The 18,058-nt window shown below is 37.1% G+C and overlaps 1 protein-coding gene and 1 pseudogene across 1 annotated transcript; both read left to right on the forward strand.

Annotated features, from left to right (window-relative positions):
* Window positions 1–977, forward strand: part of LOC140861207 (L-type lectin-domain containing receptor kinase IX.1-like) — a 58,904-nt pseudogene extending 57,927 nt beyond the window's left edge.
* A 7,985-nt stretch (window positions 978–8,962) lies between these two features.
* On the forward strand, window positions 8,963–10,848 carry LOC140861208 (L-type lectin-domain containing receptor kinase IX.1-like). Its single transcript, XM_073264211.1, has 2 exons — window positions 8,963–9,514; window positions 9,546–10,848. Exons 1-2 carry the CDS (start codon window positions 8,965–8,967, stop codon window positions 10,787–10,789), a joined length of 1,794 nt encoding a protein of 597 aa, XP_073120312.1. The 5' UTR covers window positions 8,963–8,964; the 3' UTR covers window positions 10,790–10,848.
* Window positions 10,849–18,058: the final 7,210 nt, after the last annotated feature.

Genomic DNA, 18,058 nt, shown 5'->3' on the forward strand with positions numbered 1-18,058 from the left:
TAGGTCATGCATATGCATTTTGTTAATAGAGTTCTATTTTTGGGTAAGGCTCCAAATAGACAAATTTCGATGAAATACCCTATTTACTAAAAATTGAATTTTTGTGATTGAATTTTTGTTTCAGTGAAGTTAAGCTGATGTGGAGTTAATATTGGAAAATTTGGGCTGAAATATATATCTCGGATTATTGCCTTATTTATGGGATTTTATCTCTTAATTCCAAATTTTGTTTTTTCGGCCGTTGGGAAAAGTTACCGTTGGTAACTTGATGAGATAAGCAGATCAGGGTAATTATGAGTTTGTTAGGGAAATATTACCGTTTGTGATAGAGGCTATATTTATTTGTTTCCTTCTATATCGGGCATTATTTTTTTCTTGAATCTCCTTTAACCCGATCGTGTTCTCTGCAAACCCTACCTTTCTCACACTCTCAAAATTTATTTTCAATGGCAGGCTTTGATCCACAAGATATCCGAAGAGAGATGGGGCATTTGAATACTGATGTTGCCATCGGTGTTGCAACACCAGAAGCACCTCCATCCTCGTCTTCTTTGTCGATCGTTCCAGTTCCCATGGAACCCGTCCCACTTGCTGCAATCATGCCCGGAGAAACTGGGAATGAAATTGATTTAGAGAACCCTACGGATTTTTCTGTTCTGAATCGAGTACACCCCACTCCATCGATGACTCGCCGATCAAAGAGGCAAGAAGGGTATAATCCTGATTTTACTCGGTCCAAGAGATTTTACAAAGGCCCTCGCTTCTCCATGGCTGAAGAAGATCACACCTCGGATGATGATTATGAAGATGGGATTACGAGTTCGTGGCTCGCAAGAAACCCTTACCCACTGCATCCACCTTCCTCCGCTCCGATTGTTGAATCTGCTTCTGAGAGTAGTGATTCGAGTTCTTCTGATGAGGTTCCTCTTCCTGCTCAAGACAAGAAAGCAGACACTACACAATCTGCTCCTAATTAGACTTCTTTTTCTGATGAAGATGCCACTTTGGCACAAATTTTGGAGAGTCTCAAGCAAGGAAAGTCTGCTCCCTCTGTCCTTACTATTCATCAATCTGATGATGAACCTGATGCTGAGATGATTGAGGAATTTGCTACGGGTAAAGCACATCTTGAAGATAGTTCCTCCTCCTATGCCGATTCTGATGCTGAATCTTCTGATAAAAGTGCTGAAATCAAAGATGAAGAAGACTCTGAAGATGTTTCCAGCATGGATGCTGATGAAGAGCCTTTAGAGAAAGAGGATGTTTTTGTTGGTGAAACGAGTGTTGCAGTTGGTGTTGTCAACACCACTGACAACACTGTTGATGATGGATATGATGTTGAAGCTTCTCATTCTCTCCAATTTTATTTTGGTGGTGCTGATGCTGTTTGGCACCTCTATGTTCACAAAGGAATGTTGGATGAAAAGAACATTGATGTAGAGTCCTACAGCAGGTACAATTTGACTGATTTTTTAAATCTTAGTAAGCTTTATTCTACTGTTGTTGCTGTGATGCCCTACTGCAAGAGAGTAGTTATGGAATTCTATGCCAACCTTACTGCAATTATTGAAGATCCAGACTCAGCTAAGTATGGCTTGGTATACCTTCGGGGTAGGCTGTTTGAGTTAACTCCAGCCGTGATCAATTCAATCTACTCAACCCCTGAAGTTGATGAAGGACACCATCCAGATATCAATGAAGTCATTGTTGTTCTAACTGGTGGCATAGTCAAGCAATTTTCTGACCATTTTTCTGCAGCCAAGCTTAAATCATTCTACTATGTGCTTCAAAAGACAATTATTTGGAATTGGATGCCTTCATCTAATTCTACTGTGGTAACAAGGCCACAGGCGTTTGTACTTTATGCCATAGGTACTGGGACTCCTTTTAATTTTGGCAAGCTTGTGTTCAGAACCGTGCTCCAATTCTCTGATGGAGGTCTAAAGTCTACAAAGCTTTCATTCCCGTCCTTGATATATGGTATTTTAGAATCTTAAGGGTTCATTCGCAATATCACTGAAGAGTTACCTGATCAACCTGAGATGTTGAATATTGCAGCTGGACTACTAAAGGGAAATCGAGTTCTTGATTTTCCCTGGACTGCCACTCCTGAAGAAACAGTGCCTACTCCTACTCCTCTGAACTTTACCACTGCTACAATCCAGCTACTGATGACTCGTGCTGAAGAAAAGATTGCTCACGCACATGAGGATATTGCCTTTTACAGCTCTTTGTTGGCTGACTGTCGAAGACAACTTGACATTTCTGGCCAAAAAGGGGGAGATAGTGCACAAGATGATGAAGTTGGTCCATCTGTGACTAAGGATGATGAGGACGGAGCTACTGTTCAAGAGGGATCCTATTAGGCATGCTTAAGGGTCCCGGCGGTCCGGTTCCGGCCGGTTCCGGTCAAGAAACCGGTCGGAACCGGTGATAAACCGGTCCGGTTCCGGTTCCGGTTCTAAGCTTTTTGCTTGGAACCAATTCAAACCGGAACCCCTTTCTATGGGTTTCAGGCCGGTTCCGATCCAGTTCCGGCCGGTTCCAGACCGGTTCCGGCCGGTTCCGACTTGGTTCCGATAGGTTTGAATTTTTTTAAAAAAAAATATCCCAAAGTTTAAATTTTTATTTAAGAATATTTTTTTAATTTTTGAAAAAAACATTGAATTAAAAATTTTATTTAATCAAAAAAAATTTCAAATGTTATATATGAATTTTGAATTTTCAAACACAAATTTATTCATTTTCAAAGTAATATAAGTTTTGAATTACATAATTTAACATCTAAAATTCATCACGATTAACTAAAATATACTTCGAATACTCCGGATCTTCGTCGGAACTTGAACTTTGAAATTCGTCGAATGCTCCAGCTGTCCTATTCTTTTTTTTCGCTGCAAACCAATCTTGGAGGCATGTCAACATACTAAGTGTTTCTGGCTTTAAATTGGTTCTTTGATCAACAATGATTCTTTCACATACTGAAAATGCCGATTCGGAAGCAACACTAGAACTTTGAACGGCTAGGACGTCTCGTGCAATTGCCGCTAGCACTGGATAAAGCTGAGAATTTACTTTCCACCAATTTAGAACATCAAAAGTCTCAGTAGTCTCAATATATTGGCTCAGATAAATTTGGATCTCATTGTAATTAGTTGTTGTAGTTTTTCCGTTCAACTTTTGTCTTTTCAAACTTTGAAAGAAGTTGATTTCTCCACTTTTGCCTATCTCCATCGGTCTCTCATCCGACTGTGCACTCGGTTCACCCTGTTCTCTTGCATACAAATCAAACAATTCTTGGAGAGAATGTGTTATTGACTCCTTCTGATCGTCAACATTCTTCCCAAGAAATTTAGCGTAATATTCAAAAAAATATGTCTAACCCACCTTGGCTTTGATTAGGATCAAGTAGTGTTGCTAAACCATGTGAAATTGGGATATTCTCCCAATATTTCAAAAATTTATCTTCCATGTTAGAAATAAAATCATGCATAAATGAATCACCACGATGTTCCATAAATTTAAAAATCATATTGAAAATCAAAGGCAAAAACATGGGAGAAGTGGGGTAGTGAATGCCAGAAAATTTTTCGGTTGCTTCTTTAAAAATTTCTAACAAAGAAACAACATGACTCAAAATATTCCAATCATCGTCAGTCAAGACTAAAGCATTTGCAGCAATATTATTATAGTATGGAGTAACTAAATCTTTAAAACGTAATAAAGTTTGAAACAAATGATATAAATAATTCCATCGAGTGTCAACTGGTGCAGGAAATTTTTTAAATCTAATCCCATTTGATTCCACTAGTTTTTTCCAATCACGTCCATATCTTCTTTCACGTAAAAATTTTCCACATGTTTTGAATTTTTCTATTACAGTACACAAGCAATCATCCAATGCACATTTAACACATAAGTTGATAACATGACAAGCACATCTAACATGAAGCAACTTTCCATCTAAAATCGGTTTTAATGAATCCTTTATGTATCTAATTGCAAGAGTATTGGCACTCGCATTATCTAATGTAATAGACATTATTTTATTTTGTATTCCATAAGTCTTAGCAACATTACAAACATATCTAGCTATAGTGTATGCATTGTGTGACGATTCTAAATAATTGAGTGATAAAATTCTTTTTTGCATTCACCAAGTTTCATCAATCCAATGACATGTAACAACAAGATAAGATTCAAATTTAATATTAGTCCAAATATCAGTTGTCAAACTAACTCTACACGAAATATTTGAAAGATGCGATTTTAGTGTTTCCTTATATTCCTTATACATATCGAAACAATATTTTTTAAGTGTATGCCTAGAAATATTATGAAAACCCGGTTGAATAGTACTAGTAAATTCAACAAAACCTTCTTGTTCGGATAGTAGGAAAGGTTGACAACATTTCGTAACAAATTTAACAATGGCTTTTCGAAAAATATCTTTAGTAATCGTAAAAACTCTACCACTTGAAGAATTAATTTGTTGTTGAGTTGGTTCTCTACCGAATGGTTGGAGAGTATCCGGGTCAAGTTTATGTACCTTGACTAAATGTTTTTTTAAAGTACCAGTACCACCGGAACCACCACCAGTTTTGTAAGAATATTTGGTTTTACAAATTTTACATACGGCAAAAGAGTTGTTCGTACCTTGTTGTTCGATATCAAAGTGATCCCAAACTTTACTTTGTTTTGCTCGGGTTGTCGTCATACTCGTTGAAATTGTGTTGCTTTCCCGAGCGGAAGATGGTGTCCCGGCATCTAAATTGGGGATTTGCATTGCTTCTTCCTCCTCGTTCCCAGGTTCGACTTCATCAAAGTCGGGTATATAGGGAAAATCTTGATCAAGATCGAAGACATGTTCACCACCACGACCACCACCACGGTTTGAAGATGATGCCATTGAATGTAGAGAAATTAGAATTTAAATAAATATATATTTGAGATATAATTATAGAGAAATTAAAGTAGAGAATTGTGAGAAAATTGTTGTGTCAAATTAATGAAAACTATCTAGTATTTATAGAATTTTTTTTGGGTATAAATTATAATTTATTTTTTTAAAATGGCCCCCTAATTTGGGGGCCAATTTGTAATTAAACCATGCAGTAGCCGTTGAACGGTTACTGCATGGTACACAATTGAAAATTGTCAATTGTCAATTGCCAACGAATACAATGTATCCGTTGGCCAATTTTTCTATTTTTTTTTATTTTTATTTTTTAAATTTCCGGTTTCGGATCCGGTTTCGGGTAGGATCTGGTTATATCCGGATTTGGTTCAGGAACCGGAACCGGAACCGGATGAACCGGTTCTAAAAACTCTGAACCGGTTCAATCCATTATTAAATGGATTGGACTCGGTTCCGGGCCCGGTTCTTCCATACCGGGTTTGGTTTCGGGTTTATTGGGTCGGGTCCGGTTCGGTTCCGGGCCGAATCGGCCCGTTAAGCATGCCTAGATCCGATAGTGATCAGTTTTTTATTTTGCTTCTTCTCTCATTTTTGCTTAGTTGTTAAGTTTCGTTTTAATGTTTAATATAACTGTTTTTGTTTGTTCTAGTTATGTGCCTTAATTGCTCTGATATATTTTAACTAGTCTACCTACTTCTAACCCTCTTATGCTCTAATATGTGAATTATAGAATCCCTAAGTGTTAAATTCGATGTTATCCTTGGTGTTGCCAACACGAGGGACAACACCTTCAGGGGGAGACTTACAATTCAGGGGGAGAAGTATTTTAAACTCAGGGGGAGTTTATGTTTATTCTTACTTGTGCTAGGTTTTTTCCAGAAAGCAAAAAGGGGGAGATTGAAAGGAATTTTAATTCCTTGATATTCTCGATTCTAATTATTAAATAATATTTGATTTTTCTTTCTAGACAAGTTATAATATTTGGCAAATATCTTGTGTATATTTCGAATATCTTAAGAAATATATTTGTCATGCTCAATTATGTCTTGATAAGGATGATTTGGTATATTTGATAGAATCTTATTCCTACTTAAACACGTTTTCTTACTCTTGTAGGAATCTATCTAAGGAAACCTTCAAGACTTGGATTACAATCCATAAAAGGATATTTCAATGCACAAGTAAGATAGAGCTTCAGAAGTACAATTCTCTGCACATAGACTGAAGAATTTCATTGAATAATTCGAAGATTCTGAAGCAAGGTTTTGCAACCTTCGTTGTTGCATGTCCCCGTGTTGCCTTTGGTGTTGAAGACATCGGAGACAACACTGTGAGAATAGTGTTGTTCAAAGATATTTGTTGTTCTTCAAATTTAGGCTACGGGAGTTGCGTCTGATTTATTTTACTCTGATTTATTTAGTATGCAAGTTTGATTTCTCAACTTATTGAGAAATTTAGGATTTATAGATTTTTCGTAAAATCACTAGTATTTCTTTGTAAGACTGATCTTAATTTTTCGAGTGATATTTAGCCCTAACGCACCATACTCGTGCAAAATTATTTACTTGTGTTTTATTTACGCTTTAATTTTTGTTGCACTGTGTTTTCGTTAGTGTTACAATACCAAGTACAACACTGCTTTTTTCACATAACAAACCACATACAACGTTATTTTCAAGTTGAATTGTCTTCATATTAATTTATTGTTTTGTTAGATAATTTTGTTATATATTTTTTTGTTTTTACATTATTTTTTTGTTCATCCGATTTTTTATGGCTTGTCACTGGTCAATTAAAATTAAATATAGGGAAAACTGTAATTTTGGTCATGTATGTTTGTCATTTGCGATTTTGGTCCTCTATGTTTTCATATTTTATTTTTAATCCCGCATGTTCCAATGTTTGGCAATTTCAGTCTTTTTTCTTCGAAAATGCTTACGTGACACTATACACATCATCTCCACATCAGCACTGCATTGGTGCTACATCAGCACCACATCGGAAAAAAAACTAAAATTGCAACAAAAAAAAGAAGATAGCGAACTAAAACTAAAATATGAAAATATAGAGGACTAAAATCGCAAAATGACAAACATACAGGAACAAAAAAGCAATTTTCCCTTAAATAAAACTATGCGACTCTTAATTTATTGAATAAAGGAAAAATTACAATTTTGATCATGTATGTTTGTCAATTTGCGATTCTGGCCCTCTATGTTTTCATATTTTAGTTTTAATCATGCATTTATTATTAATTAATAAAGATTAAAGAGAGTGAGTTAAATTGTCTTTCTCTAAATTTATTGTTGTGTTAGATAATTTTGTTACATATTTTTTTGTGGTTACAATTTTTGAATTGATCTTTTGATTTTTTATGGTTTGTCAATGTTCAACTAAAATTAAAATTAAAATTTTTATAAAGAGAAAACTATAATTTTGGTCATGTATGTTTGTCACTTTTCAATTTTAGTCCTCTATATTTTTATTTCAGTTTTAGTCCTGCATGTTCCAATTTTTGTCATTTTCAGCCATTTTCCTTCGAAAATGCTTACGTGACACTAAACCGTCAGCTCCACATCAGCATTGCATTGGTTCCACCTCAGCGCCACATTGAAAAAAGGACTAAAATTGCCAAAAAAAAATAAAGATAGTGGACTAAAACTGAAATGTGAAAATATAGAGAACTAAATATATCTAATATATATATTAAAACAAGGGAGTTGAGTTGAGTTGTGTAGTGTCCATTTTGCCCTTGTGCCAATATTAAAGATATTATTAATTATTAAAGATAAAGAGAGTGAGTTGAACTGTCTTCCTCTTAATTTATTTTTGTGTTAGATAATTTTGTTACATTAATTTTTGTGGTTACATAATTTTTTTGTTCATCCGATTTTTTATGTCTTGTCACTATTCAATTAAGAATATACACTGATATATACTCAAACACCCCAAACACACACCAACTATGAGAAATCCACGGTCTATTTATAGAGTGATTTTTCGGAAGGTTCGAACTCGTATGTTTGTCACGTCTCAAACTGCTACTGCACTTTGGTTGCTCCAATCGTGTTCGGACATTCCGATCACTTACTTCGAAATCTCGGATCTTACGTGCAGTACATGTGTCAACAACACTTTGACAACTCACAACGCCAACGGTTCGGAAGGTCTGATCCCCTTTTCGGATCGTCTGAACTCACCAATTGTCAATCTACTTTTGACAACACATCGAATGTACAACTGCTACAGTTTGGAAGGTCCGAACCAACACCCTACTTCTGAACCACTTCGGGTGAATTCAAACTACTCGGGTCTTCAAACTTCCTAGACTATTTTCGAACATTCTAGAATCGATTTTCCACTTGGATTTATCATATCAAAATCTCTTGATCATGTTTTATTATTTTAAACATGTTTAGCTACTTTAATTACGTAAAACGGATTTTAAGTTTATAAATATATATAACAAGAACTTATTTGTTAATTTTCTATATTTTCGGATTAAAAAATATTGACAAATTATTTATATAAAAGAATTTATCAGTTTTGCAAAAGGAGTGTAAATTAATGAGGTGACTTATAAATATTTTTTTTTTAGTGTAATGGGTAATAATTATCTACCGAGTGCTTTGGTCCTACACGGTTCGTATCCGTAACCAATAGACATAAAAAGATAGATGAGTTCCTTTCAAAAAGAATAATAATAATAAAGAAAAAGAAAAGAAAAGAAAAACACAGCCTTTTGCTAAAGATATAAAAGAAATGTCGGAAGACTGGATGAAGTCGTTCTACTCGACCTTATTTGATATCAAAAGTTAAATCAGAAAAACAATTTTTTTTAAAAAAAATGTTTTTTTAATATATAAAGTGTTTGGATGATTATTTAAGCACTTAAAAAACATTAAATTTAAATGTTTTTGTAAAATCCCAAAATTAAAGCTTAAAAATACATTTTTTTTTTTAAACAGTAAATCTATAAAATCTCAACGGCCTCGAAATAAGCATTTATAAGCACTTGTTTGTTTAGCCTTCTTCTCAAACAAGCCATGCACAGTTTCATGACCATTGAAGTTTTGTCCATCTTCTTCCTCTTCTCCAATATCCCTGCAACTCTTTCGGTTTCGTTATCATTCAATTTCCCCAACTTCGAGTCTCACGAGACCAAGGGCTCCATTAACACCACAGGAGATGCTTACATCTCATCCCAAGGGATTCATCTCACCCCGAATGAATTCAATGTTTCACGGATAGCAAAAATGGACCGCGCCACATATATCGAGCCACTGCATCTGTGGGACAAGAATTCCAGGAAATTGAGTGATTTTTCCACTCAATTTTCTTTTGTGATTGATTCTGGCGGGAGAGCCGATTTTGCGGATGGGATCACCTTTTTCCTTGCTTCTGTCTATTCATCCATAAATGTATCTACTGCTTCTGGTAGCAACATGGGTCTTAATACAAACTCATCTTCGGAGACATTTTTTGCAGTTGAATTCAATACTTACAAGAATACTTTCGATCCATCTATCCCACATGTTGGGATTAATATAAATTCCATGGTATCTGTTGCAACCGCTTATTGGCAGAATGATATTAGTAAGGGGAGCTGTTTCTTGAAGAAGAAAAGGGAAGCAGGGAGCCTGGGTATTAGCTTTGGGATTAGGCGCTGGATTGCCGATTCTATTTCTTGTTTTGGCATTGGCGAGCTGTTTCTTGAAGAAGAAAAGGGGTGACAAGGAATCAGTTGATACATATCAATATGCTATCGACCCATCCATGGACGACGAATTCCAAAGGAGCACCGGGGCTAAGAAGTTCTTGTACGCTGATCTGGCCAGTGGAACCGATGATTTTGCAGAGGAATTAAAGCTTGGAGAAGGAGGATTTGGTGGAGTTTACAGAGGTTTCTTGAAAGAAACCGATTCTTATGTTGCTGTAAAAAGGATATCAAGAGGATCGCGTCAAGGGCTGAAAGAGTATGCATCAGAAATGAAGATCATCAGCCAATTAAGACACAGAAACCTCGTCCAGCTCATCGGTTGGTGCCACGAAAGAGGTGAACTCCTCCTTGTTTACGAGTTCTTGCCAAATGGCAGCTTAGATTCACATCTCTTTCAACATAATTCGGTGTTGACATGGGAAGTTAGGTACAAAATTGCACAGGGGTTAGCCTCTGCTTTGTTGTATCTACATGAAGAATGGGAACAATGTGTAGTCCATAGAGATATCAAGTCAAGCAACATCATGCTGGATTCCAACTTCAATGCCAAACTCGGTGATTTCGGCCTAGCTCGACTGGTAGATCACGAAAAAGGGTCACAAACCACGATCGTGGCAGGGACGAGAGGATATATGGCACCTGAATACTTGACCTCCGGCAGGGCCAGCAAAGAATCGGATATATACAGTTTTGGAGTCGTTTTGCTAGAGATTGCTTGTGGGAGAAAAGCCATTGATGTTAGATTTCTAGAAAATGATCAACTTGTATTAGTGGATTGGGTGTGGAAACTTTACGATGCCGGGAAAATACTCGATTCCGTGGAGCAAGATCTAGGAACCGAGCTTCATGGTGATGAAATGGAGAGATTGTTGGTTGTGGGGCTATGGTGTGTTCATCCGGATTTTCAGCAGCGTCCCGCCATACGACAGGCGATGAATGTGATGAATTTTGAGGCTAAGTTGCCCTTTCTTCCAGCAGTATTTCCGGTGCCGGTATATCGCAGTCCTTCGATGCATATGGTGGCAAGTTCTGATGTGATATACAATTCTGGTGGGAGTGATTCTATGGACTGCAACCATCACAGCAAGTCTTCAAATTTTACCACTTCTTCAGGTTCTAATCCATTAGCCCCGTTGCTTAAGACTGTTTGAGGCATAATCATGTTTTCCTTTTATTTACTTGTTACATTGTTTTGAGTGGGTTGTTTAAAAGATTGTATGGTTCATGGTTTTATAACCCTTATGTATTTATATGGTAAGGTAAATATGGTATGCTCTTTTATGATAGGAATCCTTGTGTATCTATTTTGTCAGGAAAATAGGTTAGCTCTTTTATAAAGGTTGCTACATGTTTAATAAGAGTTATATATTGAACTACAAGTTGCACTTGAAATTATAGAACTCTCATTGTACATTCATCAAATGATTGAGGATTATGGTTTTAAGAGTGAACCCCCCATTGTTTATTGTGATAATTCGAGTGCTATTGATATATCAAAGAATCCAGTTCATCACTCTCGCACAAAACACATTGACATTCGTCATCACTTTATTCGAGATTTGGTAGTAAAAGGTATGATTCGAATGGAGTTTGTTGAAACCAACAACTAACTGGCAGTCATTTTCAATAAAGCATTAGATTTCGAGAGATTTCCACTCCTTCGGAGGTCTCTCATCAGGTGTGCATTATAATCTTTTGCTGGTGTTATATCCGGTGTTGCAACACCTTAGACAACACTGTTGTTTTTCTTTTCATGCATATTTAGGATTTTAGGCATTCTGCATTCACTTTGTTATGTGTAGTATTTAAATCTCTGTTACAGTGATTCAATTGATGCCATGTTTTTCAGCAAAATTTTTTTTAAGCACACTGGCCCTTTTGTCTATGAACTATGACTAAACCACTAAGTAGTTGAGAGATGTACATATATTTCATGTTCTTGTCCCATGTGAAAGGTGGTTTCGCAAATTCAGTGTTCAGCTTTTTAATAAGTTTGATGACCAATGTCATAAATACAAACTTTATCAAAATCGGAAGAAAATAGAAAAAGTTACCTAATTGAGTCCAATGAAGACTGTTTTTTTAGTGTGCAGGCTACCACTTATGGAAATTTTCTAAAAACAAGGGTAATCAAGTGTGTAAATCCCAAATTCCTTTTGAAAAACTGTGGTGTTATTGATGATGTTGTCAACACGAGAGGAAACACTATACTAGTGAACATATCATGTCCTTGCACTTGCATTTTTATTTTATGTTACATTCTGTTCTAGGCATAAACTAGGTCATGCATATGCATTTTGTTAATAGAGTTCTGTTTTTGGATAAGGCTCCAAATAGACAAATTTCGATGAAATACCTTATTTACTAAAAATTGAATTTTTGTGATTGAATTTTTGTTTCAGTGAAGTTAAGCTGATGTGGAGTTAATATTGGAAAATTTGGGCTGAATTATATATCTCGGATTATTGCCTTATTTATGGGATTTTATCTCTTAATTCCAAATTTTGTTTTTTCGGCCGTTAGGAAAAGTTACCGTTGGTAACTTGATGAGATAAGCAGATCAGGGTAATTATGAGTTTGTTAAGGAAATATTACCGTATGTGATAGAGGCTATATATATTTGTTTCCTTCTATATCGGGCATTATTTTTTTCTTGAATCTCCTTTAACCCGATCGTGTTCTCTGCAAACCCTAACTTTCTCACACTCTCAAAATTTATTTTCAATGTCAGGCTTTGATCCACAAGATATCCGAAGAGATATGGGGCATTTGAATACTGATGTTGCCATCGGTGTTGCAACACCAGAAGCACCTCCATCCTCGTCTTATTTGCCGATCGTTCCAGTTCCTGTGGAACCCGTCCCACTTTTTGTTGGAAAACGGTGTTCAGATCAATTAAGAATTGATATCCGGTGCAGCGGAAGTTTAAAATTTTATTTTATTATATGGAACGATTCCATATATGGGTATCAAAACTTTTACGATTAAATTTGTTCAAGTAAAATAAAACACAGTTAAATTTTTACCTCGTCAAGCAAAGGCTTGATCGTGGACTCCAACAGAATTTAATCTGCTCTTCTTGTAAATCCCAGGAACCGATGACAGTCACGATCTAACTCCGGAATTAGGTCCACGAATGAAAAACAAAAACCCTCTGATTGACTACACTAGAAATCAATCAGAAGTTTTACGTAGAGAATAAACAGATATGATCTGTTAATTCAATTTGTAATTTTTCACAAAAATCACAAGTCGAATTTTCTCCAAAAGGGACAGAGGAATTTTCGAAAAACCTCTTGAATAATATAGACTGATTTTCGAAAATTGCTAGACTGAAATCTTGAGTAATTTTCGAACACAGTACATATATTTAGAGATAATTTCCAGACTAGATTAAGTTATAATTGCATTAGGACTCTAACTGCTTAGGGCCCACAATCCATAACTTAAGCCCAACAAGCCAAGCCCGTTGTTCTAGAAATTAATATAAAATTCATCGTGACTCCGATTGATAAACTGATTTTACCAATGTGCACAGAAACCATTTCTGCATCTTTTAAAGTCAAGATAATTTTTCTGAATCCGAATTCAGTAATTTCCAAAAATGTCCATCCCTATGTCATTTTAGGAAATCCCACTACCTTTAGTTAAGAATTCCAACTTCTCTTTCATTAAATTTAACTCTTTAAATTTAACTATCTCTATGTGGTTTTAGTAATCCATTACTTGTGTAACCCTCAATGGTTCAGGAATACATCTAGCCGTGGGCTCACAACTCCTTGTGACTCGGAACAATAATTTCCGACTTACCCATCGAATCATGGTAAGAGCGCCTAGCAACATCGCCCCATGATTCCCTAGGTATTACTGATAGTGCCTGCAAGAACCAGTAGATTTTAGTTAGCGTACAGTACGGTCCCTTCAACCATATATCCCGATCGAATCAACAACCATTGGTATATCGAGAGTCATTCGAGATTCGATAACTATGCATAACATCTTGGAGATCTATTAGTGACATCGCATGTGTTACTAGGAACACCAAGTAACCTAAAACACATCATGTACTCTGGCCAGAGATTCGTCACACTAATATCTCCTCAGATCGCATAGGATATCCACACTCGCAAGTATGTGGTGAATCCTTGACAACAAAGCATCGACTCCTATATGTGTCGTAACTGTACCCAATCCCGACACCTGATGACCCCAATAGAGTCGGTAAACGAGTCAAAGTACAGTACTAGCATATAGAGTCTCAATGATGTTTCAAGTAATAAGGACTAATGGTGTACAACCAAAACCGCGGACTTTATCCACTCGATAAGTGATAACCAATTGGAAAGTCCAAATAGGGTAGTTCGATTATTCATCATATGAATATCCATTTGCATGCTTTGAACATCTCTATGTTCCATACCAATGAAACGTGGTACTCGGCATCGCAAATGCTAGTCTCAATCTCGAGCAATCCTTATCCTTATTTGCGGACGACTCAATTGACTAGGAACTGTTTAGAATATACAGTGACTATAAGATGTGTTTCATGATAGTCATCCCCATGTGCTACTACATCTTACATACACTATAGTATATTCAAGGTCTTTATCAAAACAACAATAGTATATCATAATATAACAATATGAAGAAAGATAAAGTCAATGTCATTATAAAAGTGTAAATTATATTAAACAAAAGATTGTTTTACATAGAGTCATAAAAGCCCTTAGCCACAAGTTGGCTAACCGGGCACCCACTCTTTCAATCTCCCACTTGCCCTAAAGCCAACTAGTCATACTACGTAATCCCATTGCTTCGCGATGTTTGTCAAACAATGGTCCTGGCAAGGGCTTAGTAAGCGGATCAGCGATATTGTCTGTAGAGGCCACTCTCTCGACACTGATGTCTCCTCTTTCCACGATCTCCCGGATGATGTGGTATTTCCTCAGTACGTGTTTGGACTTCTGATGAGACCTTGGTTCCTTTGCCTGAGCAACGGCACCCGTGTTGTCACAGTACACCTGGACTGGACCAACAGCTTCAGGAATTACACCCAACTCTTGGATGAATTTCCTTATCCAAACCGCCTCTTTAGCAGCAGCTGATGCTGCAATGTATTCTGCCTCAGTGGTGGAATCCGTTGTGGTGTTCTGCTTGGAACTCTTCCAAGAGACAGCACCGCCATTGAGCACGAATACAAATCCAGAGGTTGATTTCGAGTCATCCACGTCACATTGGAAGCTAGAGTCGGTATAGCCTTCCAACTTCAATTCTCTCCCTCCATAAACCATGAATAAATTCTTAGTCCTTCGCAAGTACTTAAGAATATCCTTCACGGCTTTCCAATGCATTTGACCAGGATTGGCTTGGTATCTGCTCGTGACACTCAGAGCATAGGCCATATCCGGTCTGGTAGATGTCATCCCATACATGATACTGACGCATATGGCACGTGTGTCATCTTCTCTATCTCTTCGTCAGTCTTGGGACACATAGACTTGGATAGAGAAACTCCATGACACATAGGTAGATGTCCTCTCTTGGACTCATCCATAGAAAACCTTTTCAATATGGTGTCGATGTAGGTTGATTGAGTGAGTCCTATCATTCTTTTAGATCTATCTCTATAGATCTGAATTCCTAGAATATAGGATGCCTCACCTAAATCCTTCATCGAGAATCTACCTGATAACCATATCTTTGTTGACTGCAACATCCCTACATCATTCCCCATGAGTAGGATGTCATCAACATAAAGTACTAAGAATGTTACCGCATTCTTAACTACTTTCTTGTACACGCATGGTTCCTCCGGGTTCTTGATAAAACCAAAATCCTTTATCGTTTCATCAAATTTCTGGTTCCAACTTCTTGATGCTTGTTTGAGACCATGGATTGATCTCTGAAGCTTGCATACCTTATGCTCGCTTTCCATGAATGTGTATCCCTCAGGCTGCATCATATAGATCTCTTCCTTAATGTTTCCATTAAAAAATGCAGTCTTTACATTCATTTGTCATATCTCATAGTCATACCATGCTGCTATGGCAATAAGGATTCTTATGGACTTGAACATTGCGACTGGTGAAAATGTTTCATCATAGTCAACTCCTTGTCTTTGAGTATAACCTTTTGCCACCAATCGTGCCTTGTAGGTCAATACCTTTCCATCAGGCCCAAGCTTTTTCTTGTAGATCCATTTGCACCCAATTGGAACAATTCCATCGGGAGGATCTACTAAAGACCAAACTTGGTTAGAATGCATCGAGTCTATTTCCGATTGCATAGCTTCAAGCCATAAATTCGAATCCGCATCATAAATTGCTTCCTTGAAGTTTCTTGGATCACATCCAATGTCGGGTTCACTTTGATCCCCTTCAAGAAGAAGACCATATCTAATAGAAGGCCTAGAAGTCCTCTCGGATCTCCTAGTAATAGGCATGTCTTGTGATGATTCTTGAGGTGTAGGATCGCTATTTTGTATCTCGGGTTCTTCTCGAATTTCTTCGAGTTCCATCATCTTGCCTTTCTTATCCAATAAGAACTCCTTCTCCAAGAAGGTGGCATTCTTTGAAACAAACACTTTTGTTTCAGCAGGATGATAGAAATAATATCCGATTGAATTTTTTGGATACCCTACAAAATAACATAAGGTGGATCGACTATCCAACTTATCTCTCACTGTCTGCTTCACGTAAGCAGGACATCCCCAAATCTTCAAGTACGAATACTTAGGAGCTTTGCCATTCCATAACTTGTATGGTGTTTTATTTACTGCTTTAGTGTGGACGTTTTTTAACAACAATACCGCCGTTTCAAGCGCGTAGCCCCAAAACGAAGGTGGGAGCTCAGTGAAGCTCATCATGGATCGAACCATGTCCAACAAAGTTCGATTGCGACGCTCCGAAACACCATTAAGCTGAGGTGTCATAGGAGGAGTCCACTGAGAGAGAATCCCATTCTCTTTTAAATAGTCCAAAAACTCGGTACTTAAGTATTCTCCACCTCGATTCGATCGAAGTGCCTTAATACTTTTACCTAGTTTGTTTTCTACTTCAGCCTTGAATTCTTTGAACCTTTCAAATGCTTCAGACTTATATTTCATTAAATATAAATACTCATACTTAGAATGATCATCAGGAAAGGTAATGAAGTAGGTGTTGCCACATTTAGTACCAATCCTAAATGGACCGCAAACATCTGTATGGATCAAATCCAACAGATTTTGACTACGCTCAGGTTTCCCTTTGAAAGGAGATTTAGTCATTTTTCCCTTTAGGCAGAACTCACAAGTAGGTAGAGAGTTAATATCAGACATATCAAACATGCCCTCTCCCACTAGCTTGTTCATCCTCCTTGAGAAAATATGACCTAGCCTAGCATGCCAAAGGTTTGCCGGGTTTTGACTATCGTCCTTCCTTTTAATTGTTGTTACCAGTTTATCAACATAATTAATTGGAACGTCTTTTAATTTTAAGCTATATAGATCATTTTCAAGTTGTCCATTTCCAATCAAACATTCATTGTTGTAAATATTGCAAATCTCATTCACAAAATTGCAAGAAAAATCATCTCTATCAAGCATAGAAATAGATATAATGTTTTTGACCAAATCCGGAACATATAAAACATCTCTCAAAAATAACTTAAAATTGTTCTGCAAAACTAAATAAATGTCTCCTATAGCTTTGGCTTCGACTCTAGAACCATTCCCGAGCCTTAGCTGGGTCTCACCCATCCTTAGCTTACGACTTCTTGTCATCACCTGCAAATCATTGCAAATGTGAGATCCACATCCGGTATCCAATACCCAAGAAGAAGTATTAAGCGAAACATTTATTTCAATGTAAAACATACCCTTTGCAGTTCGCAACTGTTCGAGGTATTCCTTGCAGTTACGTTTCCAATGACTGGGTTTCTTGCAGTAATGGCAAACGTTTTCATCTTTTATCCCAATTGAAGCCTTGGCCTTTCCCTTCTTATTTGGTACAATCTTCTTGGGCGGGGAAGAACGTTTCTTACCCTTTCCACTTGGTCCTTTTTTAGAGTTAGAAGAGGAGCCAACCAAGAGTACCGGTTTATCCTTCTTTAGTGTGGCTTCATATGTGACAAGCATATTGACCATCTCTTCAAGGGTGGCCTCTATCTTGTTCATATTGAAGTTCATCACAAAACCGTCAAATGATGAAGGAAGTGATAGAAGCAACAAGTCCGCGCTAAGTTCATGCTCCAAAGTCAAGTCGAGTGTTACCAACTTTTCAATGAGCCCAATCATGCGCACCCCATGCTCACGGACCGAAGTCCCATCTCGCATGCGGCTCGTCATGAGCTCTCTGACGGTGGCATACCTCTCCGACCTTGACTGAGCTCCAAAGAGTTCCTTGAGGTTCTTGTGAATGTCAGCAGCATTCACGGCATCC

Source organism: Henckelia pumila, chromosome 4 (genome assembly GCF_033568475.1).
Source record: "Henckelia pumila isolate YLH828 chromosome 4, ASM3356847v2, whole genome shotgun sequence".
NCBI lineage: Eukaryota > Viridiplantae > Streptophyta > Magnoliopsida > Lamiales > Gesneriaceae > Henckelia > Henckelia pumila.

Coding starts and splice junctions, on each gene's coding strand:
- LOC140861208 (XM_073264211.1), top strand. CDS start 8,965: ATGCACAGTTTCATGACCATTGAAGTTTTGTCCATCTTCTTCCTCTTC. Junction 9,515..9,545: donor TTATTGGCAGAATGATATTA/GTAAGGGGAGCT, acceptor GAAGAAGAAAAG/GGAAGCAGGGAGCCTGGGTA.